Raw genomic sequence first — 21513 nt, 5'->3', positions numbered from 1 at the left:
GCTAGTCATTTTAACAAGTTACAGGTTTAAAAAAGAATGAGCTCTTCTCATATCTACCACACATCACGCATGGGATGACAAGTTAAATGACTTCATGTTTGTAAAACTAAACTGGATCATATTGAGATACCTATCTTCAGAGATGCTGCAACACCACTTCCCATTCAAGCCAAGACTGTTTTGAATGACTTCCTAGAAATGCTTCTAATACTTCTTTACCTTCCAAATTCTAGGATCAAAATGTTCTCTTCCTTTATTCTTTCTCTTAAATCTGATCTAGAAATCTCTATCTGGCATATGATGCCACCTTCACATGACAATACCCGTATCTGGCACATTTCAAGCCTCATCTGCTTTTCCAGGCTCTTCCAGGAGAGACAGAAATATATAAGGAGGATGATAAAGTCTGAATACAGTTTGAAATAAATCACTTATCTTTGTGAGATTTCTCTGTGTCATTTTGACACACTGAGCTCTGGATTGGACTTGATGACACACTGAGCTCTTTTGGCAGGCTGGATGGGGCTCTGAGGAACCTGATCTAGTTGTAGATGTCCCTGCCAATTGCAGGGGGGATGGACTAGATGACCTTTAAAGGTCCCTTCCATCCCAAAGCACTCTATGATTCTATGACACGCTGAGCTCTATGGCTGGACTTGATGATCTGAAAGGTCTTTTCCAACCTAAATAATTCTATGATTAGTGCAATCTATCTAAAACTTTGGGTGAAGACTTTTGTAAAAACATGAATAAATAATTTTAATTAACTTAGCCGATGGGAATAATACAAGGCTGTACCATATATTCTTTAAAGGCCTATGCTCATTTGTCCACAATGCACACAATCCACTTTCTTAATCAATGGGTATTCAGATCATGATAGGAACTAGCACTGGGCTTCAGGGTGGGAGCAAAAAATGACCCACAAAGCTCAATGGGATTATGAGTCAAGTGAAGTCATGAGTCAACAGCAGCCTGTCGCTGATTGACTCTGCCTCACCAGTAAGTGTTACTTCAGCCATTAATGCAGATTGCTGTATGGCTGCAGGGGTATGCACGCCTGCCAAGGTACATAAAAAATATCCAAACCAAACTAAAATCTGCCAGATTCTGAAAATATCATCTAACACCCTGCTCTGTATCTACAACAGCATCCAAAGTAATGTTTGGGAGAGCTGACCACGACCACACCCATCCCTGTGTCTGCAATATAGCCTAAAGGTTTTTCATTGACAGCCATTCCACTTAATCAGTCAAAGCAATGCTTGGCTATTTGATTGCTGTGATTTAACACAGTAATAACAATAATCCAGACTATGCTTAAACCACTCACAGTACTTCCAGAACTGTTTATTAGCATTGGCTTCTGCTTTACTAGCTATTTTCAACACCCTTAATACTGAAGTTCCTCCTCTGGCACCTCTGAGAAGGCCAAGACTACATGAAAAAGGCGGCCTTATTTTTTGTTTGACCGAGTATTTGATAACTGCCCTTAACTTCACAGTTTGTTTATTTAACCTCAGCTCAGGCTAAAGCCATCTAAAATGCCCTGTGCATTGTAGCTTTAGGTCCAAGACAGAACTGCACACAGAACACAGTCTCTTTCATCTCTTGAAATGAAATTCAATAGCTCCTCTTCAACCCATGAGTCAACTGCAAGGCCATCATTTAGTTAGAAAGTTAGTTCAGAAAGTTAGTCCTTTCCAACTGGTAATCAAGCTTGTTTCTGAAGGCCCTCAGAATGGGAAGCTCATCACTGGCAGTCTATTCTATCATATTCTTTCAACACAAATAACACTTTCCATGGACTGGAATGACTTCTTTCTTAATGTATGAATTTCATCTGTCTTAACATCAGAATTCACAGGAACTGAATGCATAATTTAAGACTTCCACCCCAACAGAAGTCAACATTTTACCAAGCAGTCATTAAGATTGGACAAAGAAAAGTGCATTTCCCCTTAAAAGTAGTGTTTGTTCAACAGGCAAGAGCAATATACAACATAACAAAATTATTTGTCTATTGAACATAAAATATCTCACATTTGTTTTCTGAAAAATGTTATCTGACTGTTTACTGTATGCACTAATTTTTTATCACTATTTTTATAAAACTTACACAATTTTTTTGTCTACACATACGGTACATGAAAGGCAGAAGTATGCAGCCTTTCATCTATACACAATATGAAAGAACAGCACTTCTCTAGACTTTTTTTACTGTAAATCCCATGCTTATAAAAGTAGTGCAATTGAAAGCAGGTGGGACACAGCACAAGGGTTTCTTATCGTTCTAAGTATACTGTTCAGCTCACTCAAATAATAAAAACCTCTATGCTTATTCAGTTTTGTACTTCTCTTAAAGATAGGCCACTCAATTGTGCCAAATAACGTGTTGTCCAACTTGGACTAAACTGAGAACACTAAGCTCATTTTCCTAGTGAACTGTGCTGTACTTGTATGATTTCTACATTACAAACAGACATTATCTATAAGAAAAAAGAAATTAAAACTTCCTAAAGTCAGCACTGTTTCCAATTTCTTATATTACTGGTGAAATCTTAAAGGATAATATACTTGAGATTAAAACTTAAAAAGAACATTATTACCATGATGTAAATATACCCACATGATCATACATAATTAGGTAATCATGTACATACGTATATTCACTCTGCCAAATTCTGCACCGTCACTATTATTTATATTTGATCTGATAGCTGGAAGATGCTCCTTAGACCATTTTGTTTAAAACTGTAAACAGTAGATAGCATCATCCTTTACACTCATTAAAGATTAACAAGTTGCTAACAAAACTTCTACCACATTCATTTTTTGCTAACTTAAAAGTAAGAACAAGATAAAAGGGTAACTTGCATCTCATTATGTTGAATTGTAACAGTGAGAAAGAAAAACAAAGACAAACCAGGGGTTTACACAGTAAATCTGCTGATAGCTGAACTTATTTGAGATAAAATAAAGGCTATAAATCAACTTGAAATAGTTGGAAGTATTAAAAAGATCAGGTAACTTTCTGGTGTCTGTCAATCTTCCCACCTCACATTACCTATTTTCATAATAATCTTCTAAATTTGGCTTGTGGCTGGTATCAAACACTAAAGTGAAGAGTGACAGTAAGACCAGCTTTTTTCTTTGAAATCTGACTTGCCAAGGAGTGGAACTGTCACCCAAATTTGCAAAGGCAGTTGTGCTGAGATCGGTAGAACTCTGAAGTGCCAAGAGGCCAGAATAAGGAAATCAGAATTTTTTAAGTCTGATTGTCAGTACTTGTACTGGACAAATATATATTCTCTGAACTGTGCAAAGTGTATGTGTGATTGCAACTCAGTTCTGGAATTGGAATGCTTACTTTATGGAAAATGTTGGTATTTGCCATAGGTTTTGATTCTCAGATATATCAAAACATGGAAGTATAACAAAGAATGAAACTTTTCACTAAGTTTCAGATTGCCAATGTCACCATGAAACAAGTTGTGGTTATGAAGAACAACAGAAATGACAAAGTCTGATTTCCTATCCTGATTCCTATTCCTGATTTCTGTCAGATTTACATACTCTCTCTCCCATTGTCTGCCCAGCTAAACCCACCTATGTCCTCTCTCATCTCACCTCACAGTGCCCTCAGCTACCCGTCACATCTACTAATTTCCTCCTGAGCAAGAGATGGTTTTGAGGTAAGGGTGTACATACTCAAGATCACATCAAACACAACAGGTAACTGTTCAATTCCTGTTTGAGCCTTCCCCCTAATAATCTGAACCTTTCCTTTACACCCACCTGGCAACTTCTATGAAATTTGTATGAAATGATACATTTTTCAGATGTTTATCTCTCTTTAAAATGCATCAGAAACTGGCCATGGGGTTTCAACAAAGGTGGGGAGAGAAGAACAAGAGACAGCCATTATGATTACATAAGGTTTCAAAGCAGGTTAAAAATGAAAGGTATTTTTGTTAGATACCGGACATTTTGAAATTATAATTTTGGGAGATTCCAGTTCAGCAAATCCAAATGTCCCATTTCAATATGTCCAATTGCTTCACAAACAAAAATAGATGCATTTTCAGCTTGGTTTCCTGCAATCCATCTGTGTCTTGGAGATATTCACTGAAGTTGTGGAAAAACTTCTATGTAAACTAATTCACCACAGGAGAAAAAAAAAAAGGTATTGTTGATTTTCCCCAGATAAGAGTAGTTTTAGATAAGAAATTTTGGAGAATCAAAAAACATTCAAAAATCAAAAGCCCACAGCCTGACATTTAATTATATACTTTACTAGGAAAACAGTCTATAAGGAAGCACTTCGAAGTCAGAGGCTCATATTAAATTTAAAAAATAACCCTATGATTTATACCACCAGTTAGCTTTATAAAATGCCACGTGTTAAAAAGCAAACATAATTAAGAGAGCAAGGTGAATTCAATACCTCTAAAAACGCCTTTCTTATTGTAAATATTCTGTAGAAAGATGGTACTGAAAACTGCATCATTTGAAGAGAGAGAGAAAATGCCCTTTAAGTGGAGATGCCTGATTTTACCCCCATGTTTCTGTGGAATAGAGCATAGGGCTCATTAATGCAAGCTCTGTCCCACACAGGTGTGATCAACGTGCTGGCAGGACCCCAGCAGACCCCGCCATGCACATGTACCAACTCAGTGCCAGCGCTGGAGTCTCCACCGCGTGCCCGGAGCACGGCTCTGCCAGCCCACATGAAAGGTGACTTAGGAGAGCTGTAACCCCCCCTTCACACCTTTCTGGCCCTGGGCCTCTCTCAGGGCATAGAGAAGATTTCTATGAAACTGGTAGAAACCAATTTCTGTGGGCTGCTGCCCCCAGAATAAAGGAGAGGACAGGAATCCATGGAGCAAACACTTCTCAGGATGGGTTTGCAAAAACAGGTGCTCATTTTCAAAAGGAAATAATGAGGGTTTTTCTGGGTTTTGTGTGTGTGTGTGTGTGTGTGTGTGTTTGTTTTGGTGCTCTTTTTTGTTTGTTTGGTTGGTTGGTTGGTTTTTTTACATATAGTTCTGGATGAAGCACTGACTGAAGGGCCTCATCCTCACAAGCATAAGAACGATGGGGGATTCTTTCAGCTGGTATCGCACAGCCCTGAAGTGCACCACCAAAGCGACTCTTTAATGGACCAGCAGGGAAAGGAAGACGTGGTTATTCATCTGGCATATGCACACCAAACAGAGTCCTTCTGTGCCGGGGAAACTCTCTTTTGGGAACCTACAAAAAAAACCTGCTGGAGCTAAACCAAGCAGAATTTGACTATTGTAAAGGAATACTGGGTATTATTAAGTAACGTTTAGAATGCTGCTCCTCACTGGGGCACACCACTTAGGAAAACACAGCATGGTAACATGAAAACATATGCCAGCAATCTTCAACATTCACAGATTTTACAGAACAGAAGGGCTTAGACTACGGTGATCTCAATACAACTGTCTAATCGGATGCCTGGAATAATACAGAATATAGAATTTCACCCAATAATTTACTCAACAAGCCCTTAACTTCAAGTTGAGCTTTTTGATGTGAAAACTTCAAGTGAAGAGTGAATCACATCTGTAAGGAAGTTATTCCTCTCTGCCCAAAATTTGTCCTTTATTTCTAGGTCCAAATTTTTCTTGCTTCTGCTTCCAGCCACGTACATGTGCAGTACATCGGCTCTAAAATCATTATCTGGTTTCGTTCATCTCTACTTTGCATCAAACAAAACACAAGAGGAAGTAAAAAAATAGCTGTAATATGCACATTACAGAGCACTTAATCTCATGTCTAGTGTCATACAAAGTACAAGATAACGATCTTGAATATAACACACATTGTCTACTGGAATTGTCATTGCTTGGATAGGGAGTTAAATTTGTCAGTACCAGAAGGATTAACTCTAGGTAAAGCACATATCTGAGCAAACTACACCCAACACGGACAGTTTCCCCATTTGTCAGGGAGCACTTATAGAACAAAGGAGACAAATGACATTCGCTACACTCTGCGCTCTTGCATTTTCAGATTTTTCTCCATAGGATAATAGTCTGGTGGACTTTTCTCTCTTTTTTTCGAAGTATGTTTGAAAGTCAGATGACTTGACTTATGCAAAATGCTTTACCTTTAATAAGTCATTCTACTGCCAGATTATTTTCTTTATAAAAAACAGTATATTTTTTTAAAACAAATTTGCTTCTCTGGCCATAACTATGGAATAGGAGCTCAGTCCTGTGCTGTGTGTCAGTCATTGGGAGAGCACAGTAGAGATACTGAGGGACTTGGCAAACTGAATCTGCATTTTATAAACTAAAGCCTGGTACTCTGCACATTGAAATTTTATACCAGAAAGGTCCCTACTGATTAGGGCACTGATGTTTTCTTCAGCAGAAGGCACTGGCAGACATATTTCCCCAGAAGCCTTCCATTTTAGTGGTGGAATAAGCTTCTTGTTAAGAAAGGTTCATACTTTATCAATAAAGAAGAAATGGTGAAGCTTAGAGAAGCAGTGTGTAGAGAGATGAAGACAAACTGAACATTTGCTCAGTGTCCTAAAAATGCCATTCGAGCACATGAGGTAGGAAAACAAGTAGTATGGGAACACAGTCAGCATGAAAGTTGCATCAGTAGTGTAAGAGGGAAAGGGAAGACCACAGTTTCGTGCTGTTTCTGAACCAGGGGGTGGTTCTCCATCACCTCTGACGAAGGACACTGACCAAAGACTGTGGCTGGCAGTGAAATCTAGCCAGGTTTGCAAGATTCAATGGCACACAGGAACAGAGCAATGCAAGCCAAAACAGAGCTCTCTGTGGGATACTGTCTGAGCTGAGGTAGCAGAATTCATAGTGTAAACATAAAATTTCAGAAAAATATCATTTTACCACGTTCATTAACAAACCAAGAACAATACCAGGAACACAGTTACATCCATGTCTATGTCATCTTTTACTAAAGCCTCAAGCCCTAAAGCCACTCCTGGCATCTGCTCTGCAGAAGGTAATATTACTAGACTAAAGACAGCAGCTTCGTTATTTAGACATACACAGACACTGGGACCCGGTCCCCTGATCGGGTCATCCGGCTGAGAATCAACAGGCTACTGTTGCTTTGTTTCTAACCACTTCCTGACGATAGTTTAGCTATTTAGTCTTTCACCACCTGGTTTGTATTTGATTTGCAAAAATAAAAATAAACAATCTCCCCCAAGGAACAACAAGAATATTGCACAGTATGCAGTTTGTGACCAAGGAGGCTAGGAGCTGAGGCAATACATTCTCTGGTACCTAAGCCACAGGTCAGATTGGTTGCCAGCTAAGCCAATATTTCTGGTTTGAAGCATCTGCTGAACTTTCTCAAACAATAAGGAAGATTTGTTCCATCACTGAAATAGAAAACCAAATTTCAGAACGGCTGTGTAAATAAAGTGGAAGTTCATTCAAAACCAATGACCCAGAGGCCAGCTATTTCTGGAATATAAAGAAAATTAACCTGGGAAGAGGTCTTCAAGTTTGAAGCTGTAATTCTACTGACTTCCTTCAAGACGAATGTTTACGCAGAAGTAAAAATGGCTCTGAAATATAAAATTTAAATAACTGATTTTTTCTTCAGATGTTTCTCTGTGGACAGAACTTTTTTTTTATTTTACTGTTGACTTTAAAAGGCACCTGCTGAATTAAAAAGCTGGGATTCCTATTTTTTTTTCTAGTAAATAATATTGTATGGTTTATTGCATATAATTGTATATAATACTGTAATATCATAAATATTTTGTAAATAAATCAATCCATTGTAACATTTTATGGATATCTTGTATGTTATAATTTTAATTTATCCACTTTTAACCAACTTTGGGATTAGTTTTTCCTATGCAATTAAGTTTCAGGCTTTAAGTAGAATCCAAATGCCTGCCTAAAGTTGTTCACATGGCATATTTGCTTTCCATCAAGCAAAACTGAATTACAGCATTTCAAAACTCTGTGTAGAACTTAAATTCTCAAATGAATTCAGGTTTACCCAAATCTCACTGAAATTTAATTATCATTATGTTCCTTAGCACTCTTTTAGGATGGTGATGGGAACCTGAAAAGAATCAAATAGGCACTTACCATCTATCTCCAGAAAGCATACAGCAAGCGCATTTCATTCCCCTTGCAAGCTGTACAGTTAATGCTCAGGGCTGGCAGTAGGGCAGGGTGGGAAGAGGAAAAAATGCTTCTGTTGACCACCTTCCTATTTTCTTATGGCCCAAACCAGCTGCACATCTGGATTCTCATCTACCAATTCCAATTCCCAATTAGCCAATCTGCATAGAAAAATCTATTTTCTGGCAATGATTACACTTATTTTCATGTTGAATAGCAGAAAAAAAATCTGTTGAGTTGCAATTGTACATGTTCATATGTTGCCCATACCATAGCACTAAACCAGGGAAGAACTTACATCTACGTTTACATTTTAGCATACATGTATTTCCATTTACTTCTGTGGCAGTACTCTCAAGTCTAAAGTTACGCATGATCCAATTTTTTAGAATAAACTGGGTAACTCCTGCTTCTCATTTCCTTCTGTGCCTTGTGTTTCTGCCTAAAAACAAACTTTTCTTTACCTTTAAGAAAAAATATTTCAAAAAGTACTTAGATAAAAGCACAGGAAAAGCATACAAAATCCTACTTAGCTGAATAACCACCTTTTGATTGTAACCCAAAGTAGATACTTTGGTAGTGTGCATAAAGCAGAGGGCAAATACAAAGCAATGCCCACCTTCTAGTACTCTGCAGTTGGAAAGTTTCCTGAGCTAGAGATCAGTTTTACACCTTTGTAGCTAGTAGTTCTCAACTGACTTTTCTTTCATAAATTCATCTAATCATTGAACCCATTTGTAGTTTGGGTTTCCACAACATCCCATGGGAAGGTGTTCTACAATTTATATGCCATGTGGACAGGTATCCTCTTTATTTTTTTGAAACCTGCTGCCTGATATTTCACTCAGTGGCCCTAATTTTAGTATTTTGAGAACCATTGAACAATCTCTCCTGTCCTCACCATTCACGTTTTTTCTATGTCTCCATCATATAATCTCATGCCTCATTCACCTCCCTTCTACTCTAGAAAATGCTACCATGAAGCATCTGGTCTTTAGCTTAAATTTTGCCCTTTGGATCCGTCTTCTCCCTCTTCTTTGCCTTTGTTATCCATATGGACTATGACCAGCATCTTATCTCTCTATTTTCTAATAGATGCTCTAAGTGTCTTGATAGGTCTACCACCTCTGGACACAGATCTCCTGCCTCAAAGTAGGAATTTCTCCCTCTTTGGTCAAGTGGTCACAGCTGAATAAAACTAGTTTGTTTTTTTTTTTTCCAGTCAGACTCTGTTCCAAAAAGACTTTCAGTCATGTACTCTTCCTTCCAGCAAAAGGCCTGGGAGGAGATAGCACAGGTACGGACAACGCTTCTGTTTGCGAAAGGCCTCATTGTTCAAGCAGGTGAGAGACATCTGATACCAAAATGGCTAGATTGCTTTCTTGCACCCTTCCAGGCACCGTGCCTCCACCGCTGCTCCTCAGGTGCCAAATTCCTGCCAGCAGAATGTCCTCATTCACGACTGTCGCAAGTACAAACAGGACTCACAAAATGAATGGATTCTTAACTGAACCTAATCCCCAAACTGTGACAGAAGCCATTTGAGTAATCCCTTATCTGTCAGGGCTGTGTTCCACTTCCTCTGCACATTCCCCGCCAAAAAGGGCAGAAATGAGTAGAGTAGTTCAGTTGTGGGAAGCTGCTGGCATGGAAGGAAGCTCCAGCTGAGCTTCCAATGGAAACCACCCGCCCCTTGGTTATGACAGAACAGAATTTTTCACTATATTCCCTCTGTGCTACTTACAAGACTGGAGATTTTCAATGTCATGTTAAAAAAAAGAGAAGGCAATTTAAAAGGATCAATGCACATGAAGAAGGTTAAAAATAAAAGACACTTTTTTTTTTTTTAAATTGGTACACCCAGCACCTTGGTGGATTAGTAAAACAAAACATATCCAAACAAGATGCAAAATGTGATGGGAAAGCCAGAAACAGAAAGTAAGAGTTATTACAGCAATTTCTTAGTCAGAAAGAAATTCCTTCTGCTTTCAATGACCAATGTATTGAATGTCCCAACTCAAGTTCCCAAAGCAAGTACCAAGCATGACTAGCATGAATCCCTTCCCCTCTCCACCATTTTTGTAAAAGTCATGCAAGGGCATGTTGAAAGTTAAAATTTCATAACCTGCTACTCTTTGAAGTAAAATAGCCAGAAACAGGTATGTTTATATTCTAGAACACTCAAAAGGTAACAATGGAAAAACACGTTGTTGTGTGTCTAAGACTTCACTGAAAGTTGATTCTATGCATTAGCTCAGTTTTGAACATAAAAGCTAAATCAGCTACCAGAAACAGCAGTCCATCTTTTTTTGGCACCATGACACAATTTGAGAGGATAACTGTACCTTGTGCTACGATCCCATCAGATCTTACAAACACAACTGGGATAGACCAGTGTGGTACTTGCACGGTAAGCTTCCAGGGAAAAAAAGGTGCTGCTAGTCCACAACTGATGATGGTGCAGATCATATGCTCCACTCTTTAAATCAGTATCAAACTACCAAAGCATGAAAGTAACAGACACTGTGTTTATTAGAGAGGACAACTCATGGAATTGAGCATCACAGCACCTTGAGCTACGTCATGGTTAGGCAAAGATTGTTTGGGGGGACCTAAAAGCAAGTTCCTATCCCCTGGCAGTCATCAAAAAGATGGTGGAATTTAACCTACAGCTAAGAAGGAAAAGTAACAAACAAGTAGATATGCTGTCTAACAAGATTCACCCTGCAGTCTCAGTGAATACAGTATCTCAGATACAGTATTTTCTTCATGCTCTCTCCTGAACTGTTGTGTAGTGTTACTATGTACTATTAACTACTTAACGCATTCCACCCCAGGGGTGGCTCCATTTCAGTGCTGGGTGAAGTGATCCTTATTTAAACATTACTTAGCTCGCAGGAGTGCTATGAAACTTAATTAAATTAATGCCTGTAAAGTGCTTTGAGGTTCTCGGATGAAAGGTGCTTATAGAAATCCAAAGCACTATTAGTGTTTCTAAGGATGGGTGAAGCAATTTGGATAAACTAAAAACCTACACAAATCTCCCCTCAAAGCAAAAGTTTTTTGCAGTTTCAGGTATCCTATTTTTTATTTTTGTTTTCATTTTTAAGACCTTTACAATACCTGACTTCACCTTCAATTGGAATAACCATTTTACAACTACACGAGACAAAGCATACTAATGCCTCATTCATTTTCTGCCTCTTTACCTCTGCACAAAAAGGCACTCTCAACATTTCAAACCGCACTGCTCTCAAAGATCATAGCCATCTTTTTCTGTGTGATCCATTACACAGACAACTTTATTAGATAAAATATAACCAGGTCTTGGATCTTCAGTGAATCTACAGTTACAGAATTAGCAATCAACTGTTATTGGAGAGTTAGCTCCAGTCTCTAACTATATTGAGCAACAACAAAAAGCTGAAATGAAAATGCAAGCTGTAAGTACCATCTTCTTGATTCTACACACAGGAGAAACAATAGCTTTTGGAGAAGAAACAATAGCTTGGAGAGATGGGGTTTTCTCCTCAGTCTCCGTGACTGCCTTTGGAATAACATAGTTGCTTGTACGACCAAACTAGGACACTCTGAGATCTTTCTTAAGAAAAAAAAAAATAAATAAAATAATTTAATAATTTTTTTTTTTCAAAAGAGTATAAGCAAAGTACTCTGTTACCATGCAAACAGAGGGCAGCCTTTTACATATGTAGCTGAAGAGTACATAAGAAATGCATTTCTAAAAAGCGTAAACAGAGCATTATTAAAATCATGTTACAACATGTAAAACTTATATCAAACAGAAGGTAATTAAATCCCAGAAAACTCATGAAAATGCTTGTTCTCATGAAATTCCCAGCTTAGTTTCTAAATCAAAACAATATGAATAAATATGCTAAACAGAAAAACTGCAGGAACGGAGCTTTCAATTCTTTCGAGATTTGCCCCTCACCATTTATTTCCTTTGCAGTCTGGAACTGAGGGGAGGAATTCTGCAACTGTCACCTGCAAGAGAGTACCGAGGGATGTGGGTACATAAAACAGTATGGCTACTCCACTTCAGTATCACTTTATTCAACGCAGACCGAGAGGAATTTTTATTGATTCAGTGCACTTTGGGGGTTTGGCATCTAGTTACAGGTTGTATAACACTACTGTGAGAAACCATTTTTAACCTTGAATATGCATGACTGCTTATGACTACTTTAATGTTATGAGGTAACTATACAGGAACAGAGAAGGTTGTGGTCAAAAGGAAGGAAGTCCCAATCTTTGCCCTATATATATTCACCATAATTACCATCTGCATATAAAAATATATGCTTGGTTTGACTAAAACCACATAGGATATATATGTGTTCTTTTGAGAGAACACAATAACATCAACCAAAATAATACCTCACATGAGGCAAGAGAGTATAACGCATCGAATGTTGCCTAAATATGAAAGTGCAATTCAGCGAGCAAATAAACACCCACCAGCCTAGAGACTGATCAAAATACAGTGAGTTCTGCTTCAATGCAACCATAAAGGGGAAATCCAGTGACTGTACTAGAGCACATACATCAAAAAAACCTACATACTGCCACTTGCCGGGTAAACTGCCTCTGCCAGAGTCTGGCACAATTTCCTGTGTTGCCTACCACCATGGACCGGGAACCATTCACAGAGAGACTTCCATTCATTCAGAAAAGCCAAAAACCCACCTAGGACATTCCCCTCATTTAAGTCTGCACATGTTCACTGCATATTTTCTTTCAAATACCTATCCATCTCTTTTTTGAAAACTGTATCAGTTGCTTCTCTGTTGTCTTCTCTCTGGGAGTTGGACAATATCAATAACTACCTTTGTAAAACAGCAACTCCTCCTCCATTCCTTGCACACATGGCACTTCTCAAATTTTGTCCATAACTCCTTGTTTTCTGCCCCAGACTCTAGTTCAGAAAACCTTTAGAGACTCGCTCTTTCAGTTCCCTTAAAAATTACACACATTTTAAGTGGAATCCCTCTTACTTCAATAGGATCTCCTTCTTTCCTAAAGAACTCAGACCTAGTTATTTTGTGTATCCGAAACTCCTGTATTACTGCATTATTCTAGCTGTCCTTTGCTCTGCTGTAACTTTTCTTTCTGTGCTTTTCCCTCTTCTGAAATAACATGCACTCCTTATGCAGACCTAAAATTATTTCCCACAGCTCTTCCTGAAGTTTTAAACAGTGTTTTTTGCAGTTTAATACAAGCAGTATTTATACAGTTCCTTCCATCCAAAAAGCTTAAAGGACTTAACACTTTACATTAAATTTTACCATGAACTGCCTCTTTATTTACAACTCTCTTCCCTCTGGGCAAGTAAGACTATATCCACGTTACAGAACCAGAACCTAATGCAGCAGGGACCAGAAAAGCCTATGGGCATGGCTTCACCCTTGGCTGAAGCTCATCTAAGTATGGGCTGCAGGCCAGAACAAAGGCCCACCCTTCCTCCTCCTCCCTTCTCTTCGGTCCCTGAGAACCGGGATCACACAGCCAAATCAGGGAACGGATCCAGCTGAAAATAGACCTCTTTTCTTTTGTCAGGTTGCTAACTGTCTCTTAGCTGAGCTGACCGTCCCACCATGGAGGCACTGGTAGCGTCACCACAAGGCAGGGAAAACATATGGTTGAGAGGAAAGCACAGTTCCCACTCCTTCCAGCAGAAGCTTGAACTTAAATAGGATTTGGACAATTGTAAAACTGCAGCCACAGTGTAGAGACAGGCAAGACAGCTGCTCTAAGGAGTCACTAATACACAATGGTGTCAAGCTTTGTTCCCTCCCTAACCTCTGTCTTATGTCCCGTCTCTTACTCCAACTGCTCTTTCCCATTCCTTCCTTGTCCTGGTGCTGAGGCCCATCAGACTTCACAACTGAATCAACACATAACCCCCACGCAAAGCTGAACCGGCAAAAATTGTACAAACATTTTTTTTTCCTAGTGGTTTAGTGAACAAAGTGCTAGCACATGGGCAAGGCACAGGGGTGGGCTCCAGAGCTGGGGGGCAGGAGCAGGAGGAAGAAAGGAGAACAATCTCCTCTTTCCAGCAAGGAGTGATCCTAGATCGACTCAGTCATCTCACGTAACTCCACACTAAAGGACTTTTGTAAAGGGCCACAGTTAGTGAGTTGTGAGAATTAACCCACAAATACATACTACCCGTCTAGTGCTGTACTCACACTTTAGACCCTTATCTCAAATAGCGTTAAAGACCTTTTGTCTTGCTCATTGTTTGCCAGTATTTGTCTGCTTCCTACTTTCTTTCTCAATCTCTTAGTTTTTAATATCTTACAATTCAGCTATTAAGCTCTGTTGAGTGTTTACAGACTCCCACATTCCCCAGTTACCCAAACTCTGAATCACACTGTTCTCTGTGTATTAATCCCCTTCATCTTCCTTAACTGTTTTACCTTTCACCCAAATTCTTCAAAACATTTCTCACAGAGCAAATGCTGTGCTCCTTTTAACTTTTTCTTCACTAGAAGTGGAATTTTCCCAGATTTGCTTTCTACTTACGATCATGTCCTTCCTTAACATATCTCTGAATTGCCAGTCTTTCCTTTTGAGCTAGCGCTCAGCAGACTGAGTTTGTTTCGTCTGCTAGGGAAGAAGGGCCAGCTCTTCCCAAACCCAAGAATGGGCAGCTGTTGTGTGGTACCCACCGCAACAGAATGCCATCCCAAGCATAACACATACAAGTCAATAGAGACCATACAGCTACCAAATGATACATTTAGTGTAACAGAGAGCTGTCAGTCTACCAGTTACCTCCATTACCAAGTGTGCTATAAGCATCACACCATAAGTAAGTTTTAAATTGGATTTCACCTTCTGTCTATTGGCTCTCCATCTTATATTCAGATCTAATTTGACTGTGTTAAGAGACAACATTGAGTGAAAAACCATATAAAAAGGAACAGAACAGGAGCTGAGCAATATCCTCAGTAGAAGGACCTGATCCCATGAGGTTCCGAGTGCCCAAAAGTCCAACGCTACTAACGTGAGCGAGGGTACCAGCTGAGCAGTAAATAAATGTACTGTCTCAACAACAGTATGTCACCACTGATCTGAACATTATGTCCCGGCTTTAGCTCTCCTCTCATGAATCTCTAGAGATTCAATTTACAGGAACGCTTTTCCAGAAGACAGTAGATAATCTCTTGCCTACATGGCACAATCACACATACACAAAAGTAGCTGTGAAAACCCCTTGGTGTTCCTCCAGCTAAGAGAACCTGTAATCACCCTTAACTTTAAACTCTTGACCAGTCCAAAAGCATTAAAAGAGAATTACACAATTGCAAAAAGAGAGACACATAGGCTTTTGCAGGCCTCTTCAGAGAATGAGATGTACATTTCTTTAAAATAAGAGAAAAAAAAATCTTTTTTATTTTTAATGCAGGGACACAATAGATTTTATAATTTTAGGACTTATTTTTAATATCAGGGCACATTTAGTTTACCATGCTTTCTTATACAAATGGTCATGCAAAGAATGAAACTCCCACGGAGAATGTGGTCCTTACCTTCAGCTTAAGAATCCTCCAAAACCAATTTTAATACATTACTACTAAGAGGACAAATTGGCTATTCTGTCAACAAAGAACACCAAGAAGTTGACTAGTCTTCTTACAAGATGGGCAAAGATGAAATGTGATGAATATGCAGCCGATGAAGGAAATGCATAGTGAAAACTCTTCAGGATGGTACTCAGTCTGCTAGCAGAGGGCTCTGCCTTGCCAGCTGCCAGAGCTCAAACAAAGCCTTTGATGAAATCACAACCACCCTTGTCTCAGTTTCACAAAAAAAAAAAAGAGACTGTGGACAGTTTAATTATCACAGAACCATTACCATCAGCAGCAGTTTCATAATCTTGAAATGCTGCCATTCTCAAAAGCCATTTGCCTGAAAAAAAAAAAAATCCTTAAAACACAAGAGACTGTCATACTGTCCAAACAATAGAGCAATTCTTATACAATCAGACGCCATAACTAATTATTCAAAACAAAAACACACCCCTCCCCCTCATTTTTAAACAAGGGAACAAAGGATGTAAGTTTTATCCAGAAATATTAGATTTTAAAAGGAGTAAAAATATCCAAAAATCAAAACAGATGAACACTGTAGACTTGCCTTTCTTTCATGCCTGTACGTGCACAAAACTGATTCTGTGTTGAAGGAATGAGTACATACACTGTTCATGTCCCTAACAAATGCAATAAAAAATAATAAGTAATAAAAGCAAACTCTGTGGGAGCTTTTTTGGTCACTTTCAGTTACATTTCAAAGGAACTGCCTGCTTCATTCACACTCTATCTTATTTAGGTTAATCAAACTGTATTTTATTTTTTCTTTGGCACCTATAAAGATTGTACTGGTATAGTGCCTATTAAGATAAGTGTTTCAATGTTCTTTCTTCTTACCATTAGTCACAATTTCCTAATGCTGATATTTTGCCAGGAAGACTGAGGAAGCAGTTACAAATGCAAGTCATTAGTATGTGTGCGAGTGCCTTGACACACAGTTTTGGTCACTTACTAATACAAATACTGAGCTGGCCTAAGGGCATCTTTGTGTCATTTTCCATTATAGAAAAATATGAACCCTTTGTAACAAGTTGCTACTAAGCATTATTTCCTTGACTTCTATTGAGTTAACTTTTCAAACATCTGATGTTTGTTATTCATTTTGTACAGCGTTTGGACAGTCTAAAAACCTCAGTAATCAAAGCAATATGCGCACTGGAGAATGTTCTTTTTGTTAGCCTATACTGGTCATATATCAATCATCTGACTATACAGAGACTGGAGTAAGTTCAGCTTATTTTTCTTTTATGAGACAGATCCATATGTAACAATTATATATGCAAATAGTTCCCAAACACATGGGAAAAAGCTACACAAAGAGATAGATGGCAAAATCCTCAACCAGTTGACTTGAGTAGGGCCAGAATTACCTTCCTAAAATTTTGGCTTAAGACATCCCGTTTGAAAAGGTGAAAGGAGTCCAAAATGATGGAGTTTATGAAGAGGAGGCTCAGAGGCTGGAATAAAAACACACTTCCAAAATAGGAAGACAAGTGAGAGAGAGCTAGAGAGGAACTGCTGCAGCAAAAGGACACGTAGAGCTGAGAGCCTGAAAGGAGAGTGTGAAAGCAATAAAGTGAGAAGATGAATGTAGGTGATTCAGGCAGGAGACTGTAGTTAATGGAGGCAAATAAAACCAGTGGCTGTCAATAAAGGAAGCGATAGAAGAGATGTATCTAGTTTGTAATACATTTCATTAGACATAACTAAGTGGGAGGAACACAGTTATTAGTTGTCAGGAGTCTTGGATTAGCAAGGGTGTTTTCAGGACAGGTGCTGTAAGCAGGTCAGTAGCATGTTTGATCTGAGCCTGAAGTGGGCGTACAGACCAGACTTCTCGCTTCTGATATCCCAACACTTGGAGGTGAGGGTAGTAGCATGGGGATTTTAGAGGTCTGCATGGTACATATGGGGAATTGATGCAGTAAAGGTAAGCAGAACCAGCCCAAGGCTTGAAAAAAATCAAGCAACAGGAGCAGACTACTGAAGAAGGAAGGCTTGTACCTGGAGGCTGTCAACACTGTAAGTAGCCGCTCCTGTTTCTACAGTGGCTGACCTACATTAAGATTCAAAGAAATCCTTTGGAAGAAATCCAAAAGGATTTCTTCTCCTACAGAAGGGTCCCAAGATTTGGGGTCACCTAGTGTCCAAGAGAATGAGAACAAGGCAGAAAAGCTTTCTTTGCTTTTCCTGGAGTCTCTTAACCAGAAGCAAAGATGTGTAAGAGTGCTTCTACAAAAATGTATCAGTTGGGATCCACGGAAACAGATTACTGTGACCAAGACATGCCTGCCTTGATTTCAGCTAGATATTTTCTCGCTTCTTCCTCTTTCTTGAGTTCCTGCTTTTTTTTTTTTTTCCCCTAACAAACAGAAAATTAACATATAAAATCACTTGGGAAAGGTGCACTGCACTATGTACATTATCTTTATCAGATACATAACAGCCCACGAGGAATAACTTCCAAGATGGCTTTAGCTTACATCCACATCCAAGTAAGTTCTGCATTGCCAGTAATATGGGGAACTCAAAAGTCACTCCAATGACACCTGCTTCCATTGCTAGTCCAACTTTCAACTATGCCCCTAGCAAAATAACCACACCTAGAGCAAAATGTTTTAAACTCTGTATAGATGTAAGGCCAGGAAAAAAAAATCCTTTCACTTCCACAGAATCAGTTAGAGAAGGGATAAATTACAAAACAAATTCTAGATGTAACTAGAGTTGAAGCGAGGTGAACTAGTAAACCAGCAAGGTACCGCTGGCATCCTGCAAGACATTTCCATGAAGTCTACCTTTTTTTTTTTTTCTCCTTTAGAAGACACACAAAAAGGCTGTTTAAGCAGCATGCAGAGCCCTAACTAACTGCCTTCTGAACACAGTCAAACACTTGGCGTCTCAGTGGCTGCCACCATGCAAACAGGGAGAGCAGACCGGTGTGGCAAGTGATTACCTATGCATGTAGCAAAGCGCTTGGATCTGGCAGCCATTGCATCGGTGTCACTTGCAAGAGGCTTGGGATACTCTGCCTGGCAGTCTGACTGGCTCTATGTTGTATCAGAGGCACACAAATGTCTGTGTGCCTGTATTTATGAGCATGCACAAGTGTCAGGGATAGATAGCAAAGCTTGTCTTAATCCTTTACTAAATGCATAAACCTTTTAACATTCTATAGGAGCTACAATACAATGCAGAGAATATCTCAACCATCCTGATAACGGTGAATTTACAGAGTGTAAAATAATATAATATTGGTGAAATACAATTTATACCACTGGTCTTCTACAGAATTCAGATACATATTAGCTGAACTTATAGACAGGAGGAAGAAAGATTATTTGGCAAGATACCACATTAAACAACAGAAGAAATGCATAAGAAATATGCATCTTTTATTTGGGCCTTAGCATAAAACTGAAAGGAGGGGAAAAACACCACCATACATTGTCAACAGAACAGAAATGTATTTAACACTTCTTCGATTTTATATAAATAGTAAGCTTATTCTATGAAGATTTATTACACTAATTCCACTAGATTATTTATTTTAAATGAGGTATTTAAATCAATTCACAAATGGATTGTTCCACGCCAACTTGGATAGTTCACAGGCACTGTACAAGGATTTTAACATAGTAGCCCTTTTGGCAGGGGAGGGGAAATAGTCGTGTTTTCCCTTCCCCACCAAAAAAGGCTTTTCTATTAGAAATATAAACTCAAATCCAGGGTGACAGCTCATCTCTCCCTAAATCTAGGCATGTTTTTTTAAAAAGCCTATGAAATTATAAAGAGTTAGGAATTATATACAAAATAAAAATATGACAGAAAGGGAAGCTTTCATCTCTCATGGAAGCAAAGACTGTTTTTGTTGATACATATGGAAAAAATTAGGCCCAATTATATGTTGTGCTTTGGCACTGGGGTTCCAACTTCACCACAGGCTTATTTTTTTCACAGATATACCATTACAGCCAATTCTACCCTTGAACATTTGAACTCAAACCTTGTAACACAGGCATTTTTGTTGCTAGATTACTTGTACCCTGGATGAAATGCTCTGTGTTACCGTTGTACTATATTTAGAGGTTAAAAAAGGGTTATCTGTATAGACTCCAGAGAACATATATTCAGAAAAATATAATAAGCTTAAAACATCTTGTGAATAAAGCACACTTTATTGCAGCGTAATTTCTCATTTTCTAAATGAGATTGTGAATTACAGTCCTTGATATCATAAGCTATATATTCACTCAAATGAAGTTTTTAATACAGCAAAACCATTTTATTTTACGTGATAAATCTTTGAATGAAGATAGTTGCTTTTGCGTGTTAAAAGGTAACATGATTACTGAGAGGAACAAGTCTAGCTAATCCTTCAGGCCAGAAATCTTGGCTGATAAAAGAGAAAAATTTCAAGAGTTTCAGAACTCTCTTGCTACAACAGCCAGAGATGCTGATTTACTAGAGCCTAATTTACTAGAGCCTATGGACTGCTTAAATATGGCTGGTCACACATGGACCAAGATAACACTGTATCTGGCACAGACAATTGGATGCTCTCTTTCCCCTGAGATTTTTCAAAGAAATAGAATATCCTTAGCCAGTGTCGGGTTGGAAAGTGTCTTCTCTGATTTCATAAATGCAGGATATGGAGTATCCATCCCTCCTTTACCCCACAAATGAGACAACCCACTTAAAGCCTGCAGCCAAAACTTGTGATCCCTATGTAAATACAAATACTAACACCTGTCCTCTGCACCTCCCTCTTCCCCCCCAAATTAATGTAACTGTAAATATTTTGAATCAGACAAGCACAGCCAAAACTCCTGAGAAAGATAAGGTGCAAAAAATGGAAAATGCAAAGATTCACCTTCATGATCAAGGGACAAAAATAAAACCCTGCCACTCAGGAACAACGGCTTCTATATTCATTATAAATGCCACTTCATAGGGGTTGAAGCCAGAAGGGAACGTTAGATCAAGTAGTCTGAACACCTGCATATCTAAACCACTGAAGTTCATCCAGTTACCTCTGTACTGATAACACAAAAAACTTATGTTTGGCAAAAAGATAGCTTTCTGAAATGCATCTCATTTTCATATGAACTCATCAAAACCCACAGAGTTTAACTATTAATCACCTCTTAATATAAGAAACCTTGACAAAAGACAGTTTTTCAAATCCCCAAAATTCAAAAAAAATGAATCAGGCTCCAAAATTCATGACATTAACTTTAAAAATAAAAATCTTAAAAAATAATATTAGAGTGTTTTACTTTTGCTTTCTCATTCCTAAACTTTTAATGCAAATCCTCCCACAACCATAATTTCTAGAAAAAAAATGTGTTTAATATGGAAGTTGACATACTTTTCAAATCTGTTGTGTTCAAGAGCTGAAGGTCTTACCGAAGCATCAGATTTTGCAAGACATGAAACCGAGAGCTAGCAATACCATCAGTAATTTAGGCAGCATTAACTGGAGTCCCTTTGCCAAAAAGCAAATCACCTGTGAGGCATAAGAAAGTGCACAGAGTAGTTAATGAAAAGATGTGCTCCTGTTCCTGAAGAGAAGCTTTAGAAGGAATTTGGAAGATAGGATTCTTGAAGGATTGTTTCAGGCCTGGAGCATTAAATGCACAGAAAGAAAATAAGACTTGAGAAGGACTATACACACCACAACAGTGTACACCAGAAAGTGACAGCAGCCTGAAAGAAGGAAACAAAGCAACAGGATTCTT

General features: G+C 38.6%; 1 protein-coding gene across 6 annotated transcripts in view; it reads right to left on the bottom strand.

Annotated features, from left to right (window-relative positions):
* Positions 1–21513, bottom strand: part of BBS9 (Bardet-Biedl syndrome 9) — a 321666-nt gene that overhangs the window by 29899 nt on the left and 270254 nt on the right. The window contains exon 23 of one of the 6 annotated variants that reach the window (XM_087767598.1): positions 12109–12161. The exons of the other annotated variants lie outside the window; for them this stretch is intronic. Coding sequence (XP_087623724.1) covers positions 12112–12161 — 50 coding nt within the window. The 3' untranslated portion in view covers positions 12109–12111. The remainder of the gene's footprint in view (positions 1–12108; positions 12162–21513) is intronic. 6 annotated transcript variants of the gene reach the window in all.

The sequence above is a fragment of the Nipponia nippon genome, unplaced genomic scaffold (assembly GCF_047370975.1).
Source record: "Nipponia nippon isolate SJK-2023a ecotype South Korea unplaced genomic scaffold, ASM4737097v1 scaffold_1, whole genome shotgun sequence".
NCBI lineage: Eukaryota > Metazoa > Chordata > Aves > Pelecaniformes > Threskiornithidae > Nipponia > Nipponia nippon.
This window is presented reverse-complemented; position numbering and strand designations above follow the sequence as displayed.